This window comes from Verticillium dahliae, genomic scaffold (genome assembly GCF_000150675.1).
Source record: "Verticillium dahliae VdLs.17 supercont1.8 genomic scaffold, whole genome shotgun sequence".
NCBI classification, from domain to species: Eukaryota; Fungi; Ascomycota; class Sordariomycetes; order Glomerellales; family Plectosphaerellaceae; genus Verticillium; species Verticillium dahliae.
In genome coordinates this window covers 1,269,447-1,281,980 of record NW_009276927.1, presented here as the reverse complement: position 1 = coordinate 1,281,980, position 12,534 = coordinate 1,269,447, and the positions used below count along the sequence as shown (strand labels likewise).

At 56.9% G+C, this 12,534-nt stretch overlaps 4 protein-coding genes and 1 non-coding gene across 5 annotated transcripts in view; 2 read left to right on the top strand and 3 right to left on the bottom strand.

The window, feature by feature from the left end:
* Nucleotides 1-4,603: 4,603 nt before the first annotated feature.
* VDAG_04934 (inner membrane protein yicO) lies at nucleotides 4,604-6,600 on the top strand (the record flags this gene model as incomplete). The annotated part of the gene is made up of 3 exons (XM_009654538.1): nucleotides 4,604-4,684; nucleotides 4,764-5,038; nucleotides 5,103-6,600. 3 exons carry the CDS (start codon nucleotides 4,604-4,606, stop codon nucleotides 6,598-6,600), a joined length of 1,854 nt encoding a protein of 617 aa, XP_009652833.1.
* Nucleotides 6,601-7,241: 641 nt separating this feature from the next.
* On the bottom strand, nucleotides 7,242-7,343 carry VDAG_20153. Its single transcript has one exon. It is a non-coding gene; the product is annotated as a tRNA-Val (tRNA).
* Nucleotides 7,344-8,505: 1,162 nt separating this feature from the next.
* VDAG_04933 (NADH-ubiquinone oxidoreductase 21 kDa subunit) lies at nucleotides 8,506-9,522 on the bottom strand. Its single transcript, XM_009654537.1, has 4 exons — nucleotides 9,412-9,522; nucleotides 9,330-9,346; nucleotides 9,046-9,251; nucleotides 8,506-8,924 (listed from the first exon to the last, which is right to left on the bottom strand). The coding sequence occupies exons 1-4, from the start codon at nucleotides 9,469-9,471 to the stop codon at nucleotides 8,644-8,646; spliced, it is 564 nt and encodes a 187-aa protein (XP_009652832.1). The 5' UTR covers nucleotides 9,472-9,522; the 3' UTR covers nucleotides 8,506-8,643.
* Nucleotides 9,523-9,842: 320 nt separating this feature from the next.
* On the top strand, nucleotides 9,843-10,830 carry VDAG_04932 (Swi3 domain-containing protein; the record flags this gene model as incomplete). The annotated part of the gene is made up of 2 exons (XM_009654536.1): nucleotides 9,843-10,133; nucleotides 10,270-10,830. 2 exons carry the CDS (start codon nucleotides 9,843-9,845, stop codon nucleotides 10,828-10,830), a joined length of 852 nt encoding a protein of 283 aa, XP_009652831.1.
* A 300-nt stretch (nucleotides 10,831-11,130) lies between these two features.
* VDAG_04931 (transcriptional activator hac1) overlaps nucleotides 11,131-12,534 on the bottom strand; it is a gene marked incomplete at both ends in the record, with an annotated part of 1,807 nt that continues 403 nt past the window's right edge. Inside the window, one exon of the mRNA XM_009654535.1 lies at nucleotides 11,131-12,421. Coding sequence (XP_009652830.1) covers nucleotides 11,131-12,421 — 1,291 coding nt within the window. The remainder of the gene's footprint in view (nucleotides 12,422-12,534) is intronic.

The window sequence follows — 12,534 nt, the reverse complement described above, 5'->3', positions numbered from 1 at the left end:
TTCCTCCTTCCCGAATCCATTTTACATCTCGGCGTCGTGCAGGCTCATAGGCCACGCATCTATCCGGCTATTTCTCCCTCTTCTTCAACTCCCACCCTGTCTAACGCTACCTCGATCCAACCCTTTCCTGGAGTACATCACGGCTTGCCTTCTTTCGTTGGTCTTTTTTCATCGTCTCTTTTGTTACTGCTATTTCTCTTCGTATCCCTCACCTTTGCCCTCACACATACATACTAAACCAAAGCTAGTCTACCTCTTGTAGCAGGTACTGTTTAGCAGAAGTATTGTTATATTCCACTTGCCCCGTCTCCCCCTCCGCCGTATCGACTTCAACGTATAGCATCATGATGCTGTGCGTCTCTACCTTCTCCACCTCCCTAATCGCTCATCCCCTCTGTCTCCCTTCTCGTGCCCTCTGCCTGCTCCCTTATAACTTTGCTTTCTCACGCTGTCCCGCGGGGCGCGGGCCCACCCCCCCCCGCCCCCCCTTTTGACCACATGCTGTCCCCCCACAGTTCATCAGCAACAGCGTGACAAGCCGTGATCTTTTGACCTTCTTGCTAGGATTGCGGGGGAAAGGGGCTTAGGGAGGACTCCCAACAAGCATCAACCAACATCCATGGCAGCAGCAGCAGCGGCCGGACCTACCTCAACGGGCCACGATGCCAGCCCGGATTGGCGCGATGCAGCAGCGGAGAGAGAATAAAAAGCAGGCTTGGCAGGTTGGGCGTCCTGCGTTGACAATGATTGATGGGCTCGAAACGAGAAAAGGTGGGCTGCAGAGAAAAACGCAGGGTCCTCAAGCTTGACGTCATGCTTTCCCTCCGGGAACAAGCGACCAAACATCAAATCCCAATCGAAGCTCGTCCAGCCAGTCCGACATGGGCCGCATGAGGACATCTTGCAGCCAAGCGTCGTGCAGACCGCCATTCAGCGAGGGCCTGGGCTTGCCGCCTGGGCTGAAGATTGGGTCCTCTCCGCTCACTTGTGTAATGCACAAGTTGGTTGCATGAGCTCCCACGCTCTCCCACGATCATGAAGGGCGAGTCTCGTGGGGATGCTTCATGCGGCTGTGAGTGATCGCCTAGGTACGCTGCACATCGCCGCAGGATTAAATAGTGGAACCTAACCCCTCGAGTCGTTGGGGCATTCGCGCCTTTTTCTCGCGTCGTATCGTCTCGAAGATCCGTGTGCTGGCCGTCCTCCATTGTCGCGTGATCCTCCCTAGCGCTCGGGATCCCCTGACGTCAAACTGTCACCCAGGTAGGAGCGCCGGCAGTCGTTCCAGTAGTCGGCTCCGGAGCGTGAGCCGCGCTCACCGCTGGAGTGAACATCATCGCTATAGCCCCTATGCGCTGGCGTCGGGACTCGGACAGCCGGACTGACGACAGGCCATCGACCACGGTCAAAGGGCCACAAAAGACAACGAGACACAATTGCTATTGCCACCCGGTTGGGGTAAGAAATCGATAGGCCAACGATGATGAGGATGCTGTAATGCCGTGTCACGACTACATCCAAGCCAATGGGCTGGCTCAGTCTTCAACATCGAGCCTCACGGGCCAGCCAGAACCCCGAGCGCAATTTCTTCGTGTGTCAGTCGGTCAGAATGTAGCATACCCAGTAGTACAAACTTCCTGGTTCTGATTGCGGCGTCGTCGTCATCCATGTGCGTGAGCAATGTTTTGTGTGTTCCACATATTGTTCACTTTATTGCCGACACTGACGGGACTGGCACAGGCTGGTTCCATTGACTGGCTTGGGTAATTGCAAAGGTGATCTCAGGGGTGATGCCCGGTATTCAGGTGTGCGAGCCGCGTGTTGTTGAGTTTGACTGCCAGCGCACGGCGTGCTGTCGTGGAACCTTGGCATGCCTCCGCATGTCTGGGTCATGTCCGGGCGAAGGGATACTGGAATACTGGAAGGCTCCCTTTGGGGAATTCTCTGTCGGCTTGGCGGCTATGCCAGACAGAAAGGTAGACGACAGCTCTGGGGTCAGTAGCTGGGACGAGCTGGACGACCTCTCAGCTCTCACCAAGTCGTGATAGATGATGGACCTAGGTCGATGTCCCAACACTCCGGAGGCGGGATATGCGATGTAGCCTGTCGCAACGTGCCTTGTTCGAGCCCGGAAGGAAATCAATAGTGTAGGACCACCACGGCCTTGGGCTCGCCCTCCACTGCCACTCAGTACCTTAAGGTAGCAGACCCAGGGCGCCTGGCAACACGAGTACGACCGCGATGGTTACAGATGCAGCCTCTCTTGCACGTCCTGCCTTCTGTATCTGACCTGTGTTGGTAGTAGCGACGGGCTGCTGGTGAGTGTCTGCTGAGGAAGCTGATACGTCGAATTGGGGACCGAGGCTGAAAGAGGATCCTTCAAGCGGAGGTCGTTGGTAGATTGATACGTGAAATGCTAGAGAGGGCTGGCTCTCGGGACTTGGGGCGTCTTGAGCGGGTCTCGGCGAGATAGGCGTGGCATAGATAGGACGGCGCCGGTGGCGCACTGGCTAGCCTGCCGAAGGTGCGCGCTAGGTGGCTTTGATGTTGATAGCTGCCGCGGGACGTGGGTGATGGTTGGTACGATTAGGGAGATGTGTGGTGGACGATGGACAAGATCGAATGGCTTCAATGGTGGAAGAGTGCTCCCATGCCTGATGGCTGCTCAGCCCAAGGCACCTAAAAGTAGTGCAGGGCGGTGATGGCCGATGGCCTCTGGCCTCTGTCGCTGCTTCCTCGTCGTGCGATAGCACCTTCTCCAACAAACACATGTACCTGCCGCCGTGATCATGCCTGCTATGGTACCTAACAGCGAAACTTTTCCCAGCAGGACCGTCTCAGACTAGGACTTGCCCGCCGGCCACCCCCGCCACTGCCTGTCTTGTTTCTGTTACCCAGACCTTCGCGTACTCCCGATGGCCATGCCACCATCATGTTCATTCCATCTATGCAGCTCTCAGTAATCCCAATCCCATTGGCATACCAACCTGGCCTGACCTACCATCGCATGCGCCTTCGGCTGGGCGTCATTGGAACAATACATACGGGTAAGGAAAATAGGCGTCGTTCTAAATGAGAGACGGAAATGCCTGCCGCGCTTCGACTGCAGTCAGCTCCGGGGTGGCCACTGCACGGCGCTGGCATCCTCATCTGGCTGATCCGCGATTCAGAAGCTTCAACGGCACAGCATCCAGTTACCAGACTGGGCAGCCATCTCCGCGTCCAATGCCTCGCCGACCGCCGGTCTTCTTCTACGAAAGGGCCCCCCCCCACATCTCAGATACGCACAACCCGTATCTGCGACCTACCTACGACCCGGCAACCCGCGATGCAATCCCCTCCCCCAGTATGCAGCTAGCTGGCTGGCTGGCTGCACGGGAGCTTCAGCATGTCAAGACACACAACCATGACAGGACCCTTACTACTCATCGGGTCGCCACCACCACCAACCTATGCCATGTGGTAGGCCCATCGACGGCTTCACCCCGCCCTAGCGGCACACTCATTCTGCAGTCCAAGGTCGTCTAGGCTGAAGTTTTGAGACGCCACACTTCGGCAGCAGAAACCTTCTGTTCTTCTCGCAGTCCTCCTAGTCGCCTGTTGAACAGTGGCCATGATGTCTGTCGCCCCCTCCCCCTCCAACACTCGCATAGCACGACGCAACACGATAAGTTCACGACAGGAGGCCGGAGAAGCAGCACAACCTCGGATCGTACGTCGTCCACTACTCAATTGCACTCTCTGCCGCAGGTACAGGCAAATCAGGGCCCAGCCCACCCAAGCCCACTCAAGGGACAGCAGGGACTGGCAAGGATGATGCGATATCGCCTGTCCTCCCCATCAACGTATCCTTGGCCTTCCACCTCCTTGGTGCCCCTGGTTGCTAGTTAGTGAGCAACAGCAGCAACACATGCGACATGCGACATGCAGGCATCGACAGGGCTCCCCATCCATGAATGGATTCCTCGTGCCAATCCCCAAGTCCGAAAGGCCATTCCCGCCCTGGTCCTGCATCGCCAAAACCCACCCGCCCACCTTCCCAAGGCCCCAAGCTACGGATCTAGCTAATGATCACTTATTTACACCAATAGTAGGTCGAGCCTGCAAAGATAACGCCCCTTGTCAGATGCTGTCCCTAAGAGCCCTGACACAACCTTTTCGCCGCCGTGCCTCCCCGTCGCGTTCGTGCTGCTACTGTCGCATTGAAATATCACCAGGTTGGTCCCCTCCCCTGATCGCAACTTTCTTAATCTGACCGCCCGTAGTTGACGTTTGCACCGTCGACACTGCTCTCAGTTTGCCTGCCACAGTCAGTGTGCGCCTGAACTGTCTGCACTCTTCTGCCTCAACTTTTGACGCCCCTTCCTCCATTGCCGCGACCCCGTTACGCCATCCCAAGGGACCCATCATTGGCAAGATCTGGCCTAGCGACTTGGAGAATTTTTTTTCCTCCTAAGGCTTCGCTATCCCCAATTTTCGACTTTTGACGCACTACTAGAGGGAGCAGCTTTCGCCTTGCCAGCGATACACCCCTGCCTCTTTGATCCTCATCTTCTTCGTTCATTCATCCGACCATCGGCTTCGTTATTCATACCCTGCCAATATGGCGTGGACCGACACAATCAACAACAAGGTCGCGCGCAGCCGCGCTGGTCGCTGGTTTAAGCTTGATGGCTGCGGTCATGTAAGTCATATTGGAACCCTCCGGATGGGCTGAGACTGCCCACCGAGACTGGGACTGATCATGGGATGCGCAACCATAGCCAAGGGAGCGGAAGGGCTCCAAGTTCTTGACCGAACTACGTGCTGGCCTCGTCACCTTCTTCGCCATGGCCTATATTCTCGCCGTCAACTCGTCTATTGTCTCGGACTCGGGCGGCACCTGTGTCTGCAACAGCACACCCGACGACCCCATCTGTGTTGAGAACACCGAGTATCTCCTGTGCAAGACGGAGATCAGCGGGGAACCTAGTCACCCGCCCTGCCATCTCTGCCCTGAGCACCTGAGCACCTTCTGTCTCGGCCTTTTTGCCAACATGTAAGTCTCTCCAGGCGCCAGCCCCAAATGCCATGGAGGAGTCCCACACTCACACCCGAGAAAGGCCTGTTGGTATTAGCTGCGGCATGGGTCTCAACGCCTACCTTGCCTACGACGTTGTTGGCTTCAACGGAACTGGTCGTGTGCCTTACGAAGTCGCCATGACAGCCATCTTCATCGAGGGCTTCATCTTCTTCGGTCTCGCCGTCCTCGGCCTCCGCCAGTGGCTCGCCCGTGCTATTCCCAGATCCATCAAGCTCGCCACTGGCGTCGGTATTGGCCTTTTTCTGACACTCATCGGTCTGACCTACGGCGAGGGTATCGGTCTCATCACCGGCTCCACTGCTACGCCCGTTGCGCTCGCTGGCTGCCCGCCATCGACGCGCCTGGAGGATGGCACTTGCCCTTCGTCTCACAAGATGCGTAACCCCACAATGTGGGTTGGAATCTTCTGCGGTGGTTTTCTTACCGTCTTCCTCCAGATGTTCCGCGTCAAGGGTGCCATCCTGATTGGCATCTTGCTTGTCAGTATCATCTCGTGGCCCCGCGGCACCCCGGTCACCAACTTCCCTTACACCGAGCTTGGCGACAGCAATTTTGAGTTCTTCAAGAAGGTCGTCGACTTCCACCCCATCCAGCGCACCCTCAACGTTCAACAGTGGGATATCTCTGGACACGGCGGCCAATTTGCTCTCGCTCTCATCACATTCACCTACGTCGACATTCTCGACTGTACTGGCACTCTCTACTCGATGGCTCGCTTCGCCGACCTGATTGACGAGCGCACCCAAGATTTCGAGGGCTCCGCCGTCGCTTACATGGTTGACGCTCTTAGCATCTCCATCGGCTCCATCTTTGGCACCTCACCTGTCACAGCATTCATCGAATCCGGCGCCGGTATTTCCGAGGGCGGCAAGACGGGCATCACTGCCATGACGACCGGCTTCTGCTTCTTCATCTCCCTCTTCTTTGCGCCCATCTTCGCCTCTATTCCTCCCTGGGCCACGGGCTGCGTGCTCATCCTCGTTGGCTCCATGATGATGCGAGCTGTGACAGAGATCAACTGGGGTTACCCTGGCGACTCGATTCCTGCCTTCCTCACCATCGCTATCATGCCCTTTACCTACTCCATTGCGGACGGTCTGATTGCCGGTGTCTGCAGCTACATCCTCATCAACACGATGATCCTTCTGATCGGCCTCGCGACGGGCGGCCGTCTCGTTCCTCACAACAAGGACCAGAAGGATCCCTGGACCTGGCACATTCCTGGCGGTCTCCTGCCTGGCTGGATCGTCCGTCTGTTCAAGGGCAAGAAGGACTTCTGGCGCCCCTACCCTGGCGACAACGAGTCCAACACAGCTCCCGCCGCAGTTGCTGCCCCCGCTGGTGAACCCGTTGCTCCTTTCAAGGGAGCGCAATACGAGGACCGCACGACGAGCTCGGAGCATGGCGGATCTATTCTGATGGGTGAAGAGAAGAGGGTTGGCGAGACGCCTGCGCCCGCGCAGCCGCAGCCACATATTGTCCAGCAGGACAAGGTTGATCGCGAGAAGAGCGCCTAAAAGAACTGGGCTTCACACACGTATTGCAGGGGAGTAATGTATTGGAGAGTCTCATATGGATGGGTACATTGCTCTATGTATGGGCTATGTTTAGTTGAAAATGAATAGTAGGGGCGAAGGCCCTATCTTGTATCTTGTATAAACCCTGTTTCTCTCGTTCAGTTGAGGTGCGTTCTGCCAAGCCGGAAGACTGCCTCAAAATCTGTGCAGCTCTTTTCTTTCTGCACGTGTGACCACAATTGTGTTTGCATGAGGTTTTTATGCTGTGTGGGTTTAACTTAGATCGACAGGCCATTGCTGGGAATGTTTAGCTGTGGAATTCGCCTGCTTCGGCTGATGCTTTTAGATGTTGCTGGCTTGATGAGAAGTCCATTTCATTCGGAAGACCTGAAGGTATCCGGCGGACAGATGGTGCCGGGATTTCCGGGCCTGGAGGATCGCAGTGCTGCAAATCGCACCAAAACCTAGCCCAGGATGATCATTATAGGAGGTGGCCCGGAGAGTGAGCAAGAGAACGCCTATCACATGTCGTACGAACCTGCGGCAAAAGACATAGGTTATGCTTCCTTGGCGACAAGCATAATCGCTCACCTGCGTGGAAGGCATGTGGTTAGTGGTAGAGGAGCCGACGCTGGCAAAAGTGATTCAGGGGAGGCTCGAACTCCCGACCTTCAGTGAAACCCACAATCGCAGACGATTCTGGATGTTAGACTGACGTGATAAACCAACTACACCACCGAACCGAGGTGGCGGGGCTGTGAGGGTTGAGGTATATATCTTCGAGAGTTGGTGTGGGATGGGTCCTGACGGGGCCACGATGGGGACATGAGGGTACGGGGCGGACAGCAAACGCTTCCGAAGGCGAAGCCGGTTGCCGTGGAATTTCTCGGTCTGGGGCTTTTAGACCCCTTTTCAATGGAGGTGTTATCACAAGAGACGCAAGTACCAAGTCTCTCGAGGATGAGGCAAGGACCTGAAGAGGGCGAGGACAATCGCTTTAACATCAAATGTTCCGGGGGCCATGTTGTGCGGTATCGTAACTATATTACCAACGGCGAGGCTCTGCCCGCTTAGAGTGCCGATTCGTAAGATTCCACAGATAATCTCAATGAGTCGCTGGTAGTAGCATGTTCAGCCAGACTAGTCAACTCTCGTCGGGCTGGTTCGAAATGCAGCTTATTGTACTATATCTTCTCTTCGGTAGTTTATAGAGCATGATGGCGCAATTCCACTACTGTGAAGGAACGACGATGGTAAGTGCTGGAAGGACAATCATAAAATACCAGAGTGATCGCAGCAGAACGAAAATATGGTATCTCCTTTAGTATTCATTTCCATTTTCGGGTTGTTCAGAGCTGAAATGGTAGCTATATGCAATTCTCTTGAAAGTCTATTTGACGCGTGTCATCTTCCTTGTGCTCGGAATGACATTTCCAGCTGAACAAGGCTGGTTTCCGGTTCAGATAAGCTGTCTCGTAGCACAAAGTGTAAGAGCAACGGCAAGAGGGTGCAGGATGCCAGTTTCGCGGCCTCTATGTGTTGGGTCGCATCAGACAAACGCCTATGAGGGCTTGGGTTTCTTCCGGAAGTGAAGTTGTGCAAGCCTGTCAAGATGAGCTAACCCTACACCGTCCAGTGAATTCATGAGACAGCATTGAAGACGTGCAGAGGATGAGACATGTGCCTCAAGAAGCTCTTAACCTCACAACGAGTGCACGAAGCTCTGTCTGGTTGCTGTCAGTGGACATGAACGTATTAAGACGATTACGGAAGCTTACGACAGCGGGTTTTCACAGACCTCGTCATCAAGCCGGCGTCGTGACATCCGGGGCAGCGATATCACGGCAACAGGAAGACATCGGCTTTATACGCAACAGGGAACCCTCGCACAAGTCGACCGTCAAGTGAAAAAGAAAAATCATTGCTCGGGTGACAGCCCGCTTCTATCCGTCTTCCTCTTTATACACATATCGGGTAACCTCCATCCTACAACATCCCCGCTGCTGCCCGCTCCCCCCTTTCCTCTCCACAACACATGCAAGCTTACGCCTGCTTCCCTTGCCTCTCGGCCTCGAGCTCCCTCTCGGCCTGGCGGTAGTACTTGGCCGTGTCGACGCCGTGCTGGTTATGGTTGACAAAGTTGAACCAGGGCAGGACGCCCATGAAGAGCGCCGAGTAGCGCGACTGCCGCGCCGCGACGCCCTGCATGTGCGGCGTCAGGCGGCTCTCGCCGTAGAGGGGCTCGCCGGCCTTGACCTTGGCCACCATCTCCTTCATGTCGAGGTCGATCTCGCGGGCGTTCTCGGTGGCGCCGTAGAAGCGAACTGATCGGGTAGTTAGCATCCTTTTCCCTTTCCTTTTCTTTTTCTTCATCTTCAACTCTGAGGTGTGTGTCCCTCGCGCAAATGTAGGGCTCGGGAAGACAGGAAGAGGGGGGAAACGCACGGCTGGAGCGCTGGTAGAAGTAGAGGAAGCCACCGGCCAGGCCAATGGCGCCGGCCAGGCGAAGGGCTGGGGCGAAACCGCCCTTGCCGACGTGCGAAGGCGCGAAGCGCTCAAGGGTGAGGAGGGCCGCGGGGGCAAAGGCGGCGGCTACGACGCCATGGGCGTAGTCGGAGGGACGGGCATAGCCGATGACGCGCTTGAAGTGCCTGATCGTGAGAGATTCCTACATCAGCAATTGGGTCCTCGAGGGCAGAGGGGTCGGATCGGAGACGGCATGTTCTCACGGGTCGTTGTCGATGAGCTGGATGGGTCAGAAGTATTAGCTCGACTGCAATTGGTGAGAGCCATTGACGGACAGGGACGCACCGGGTAGTCGCTCGGGACGGGCTTTGAGGGGATAAAGGTGGCGGTCTGCGTGTTCGACATGGTTGCGGTCGTCGGTTCGCCTGGGTGATGCCTCTAGAGCGACCTTGGATCGTGGAATTGGCGAAGATTAGAGGTGCTTCACAGACACTGGACGTTGAAGATGCAAAGTTCTGCCTGAGGCTTCATATGCTCGACTTCGCGGTACGTACCTCCGGCAAAGTGGGTTGCTCTTGCCAGATGCCAGCTGCCGCCGGGCCACCAACTCCAGAACGCGTCCAGCTCCAAATCAATTAACCCAGGCGCGTCTCGAGATCACGGCCAGACGTCAGCTCGTGAGAATTGCGGCCCCTCGTCACCTTGGTCTACGTGACTCTCGCTGCACAAACCACGACACCATAAGGCATACCCACTCGAAAACACAGTTGCCCGATATGGCGCCAGGCACAACAGCACCACCCCTCGACGATCTCGACAACTACGACATTGACGACTTTGACGACCCGTTCCGCTCCCCCAGCCCTCAACCGCAGGCTCAAACCCAGAACGGCTCCTCCCAGAAGCGCAAGATCGACGGCCTTGGCCTTGACGAGGAGGTCGACGTCGCCAAGCGCGCCCGCGTACCCCGCATCAAGCTCGACGAGACCCGTCTCCTCTCAGAAGATGGCATCCCTAAGCTGCGCCGGCGCGCCGCCGACCTGAAGCTCAAGGGCAAAGGCCACGAAGTGCGTTGGCCCCTCCGCTTCCCTTCCTCCTTGGGCGCACTGTCCCTCGTGCGACACGGTGTCAGCATCCCGGCAACGAGGGGGCAGGGGGAAGGCCCAAGATTCGAGACAAGAAGGCTGACTGTTGGCGTGCTAGTTCTCCGACGCAGCGCGGCTGCTCACCTTTTACCAGTTCTGGCTCGACGACCTCTTCCCCAAGGCGAAGTTCCTCGACGGCCTCGCCATGGTCGAGAAGGCAGGCCACAAGCGCACGCTGCAGAGCAAGAGAATCGAGTGGATCGACGAGCTCAAGCCGCGCGCCTCGGCGGCGGCGGACGACGAGGACGAGAAGCCCCGCGCGGACGAGGGGCCGAGGCAGCATGGCGACGACACGGGCGGCGAGGCGATGGCGCAGAGAAACGGGCGCGCAGAGATGACGGCGGCGAACACGAGACCCAAGACGCCGATGGCGCTGGACGAAGACGACGTACCGGACGAGGCGGATCTCTACGGTGCGACGCCCAAGAGGACGGCTGCTGGCACAACGAGCGTGCCGAGGCCTGCGGACCCGGATGATGAGGACGACCTCGAGGCGCTCATGGCGGAGGCGGAAGCAGAGACGGGCCCGAGACGGGAGCCCGAGGGAAAGGTGGCGCCCGCGGTCAACGATTATGAAGATGACGAAGCCGCAATGGCTGAGATGGACGGGCTGTGGTGAGGGACTCGTACCATGTTTCACTCGAGTAGGTTGCTTTCAAAATATCACGAGGTCAGGAGGGTCAAGGCGTTCGGCGCACACATATGAAGTATGATTTATTTCTAGCTATTGCATGGTTGCAAGTCGTACTCAGTCACTGGCGAAGAGCATGATTTGTGTTCTCAAAATTTCAATTCGTTATATTGTTACAGGCCCGGGCCATTGTTTGACCGCTCCTTAAGGAGGCTACCGTTGCGCCATTGGACCATACAAAAATTCCCAGTTTTGTCTGAACCCGCCGTCATCATGATAAAAATCAAATCAGCGAAAGCGCACTCGTTTCTCTCCACCGTCTACCAACGCATCGCCCTGTCTCTTCTTGACAGACGTGGTTGTTGTCGAGTTAAATAGGCTGGCTGATGTGTGGGTGTTCGTCTCGGGATGGAGGTTGGGTAGTATCCCTTGTTGGATCATCTTGCGCTCTTCGACCCGAAGGGTCCAAAGAAGCGTGAGGAGTACCTCTTTAGAGGGCAACGCGCCGCCATTGAACCACGTGTGCGGCTCGCGGGAACTGTCGCGCGTCACCGGTGCTCCGACGTCCGTACCCCCCACCCGATTCTCACAGCCCTCAGACACCAACCGCAATGCCTCCATCGTCGCATCCATAAGTGGACGCGCCAGATTGGGGCTGCAGGTTAGGATTTTCTGAAGAGACTTGAGTCTCAGGGTTAAGGGCACGGCGGCCGTAGTCCGGGTCCGCTGCGCTGTTCTCCGCTGCTGACGCGTCAGTGGCGGCTGCGCTGGCCTCATCGTTGAGGAACTCGTCCATGTCGAAGTTGAACGCGGATGCGAACGCGGACGAGTCACCAGCCATAATATCGTTGTCATAATCGACTGAGTTGGGGGAAGAGAGAAGCCCGCTCTCAAGGACATAGCGATCTGCATCAAAGGCCTCTGACACGCTGAAATGACCGCCGAGGAAGTGATCATGAGCATCTGAAGCTGAAGGTACAAAGTCCATGTTGGGTGCAGGGAAGTCTGCGAGGCCACCCACGACTGAGGCATTTCCTCCGACCGACACGGCAGGTCGAACAACATCACTGCAGGACGTTGTGTCACGTCGGAGGAAAGGGCGACAGGGGAAGGGGCGGCCACGGCAGCTTCTTGTTGGGCGCTGGTCTCATCCGTCTCGGGGACGGGGGTGAGGGCGGGCGAGAGGGAGGCGGGGTTGACGGTCGCGGCGGACTTGGAGGCCGCCATCAAACCGTCGACGAGTGTCGACTCGGAGTCGGCCACTGATGGCCGGCGGCCGTCTTGAGAGCCGAACAGCTCGGGGGAGAGGGTGACCGAGTTGCTGTTGTGGAAGGAGTCAAAGGGGGAAGAAGAACGGGCGACGGCACCGGAACCACGGCGGAACTTGGTAAGCTCCTCCATCAACCTAGCGTTCGCCTGTTGTGCGTGGTTCAGGGCAGTCTCGAGCTCCTTGTTCTTCATCTCGAGGGCCTCAACCTCGAGCCTCTTGCGCTCCCTCGAAGACTGGGCAGCACGGCGGTTGCGCAGAACGCGTTCCACACGACGCTGCTCCTTCTCATCCTCAGTCTTGGCTCGTTTCCTGCAGGGATGTTAACGATAAGTTCCTAATTCTTATCTGGTCGATTGACGTACCTGGGCGGCAAGTGTCTTGGGCTCGGAAGGACCTGACCCCAGGACTTGCGCTTCTTGGAC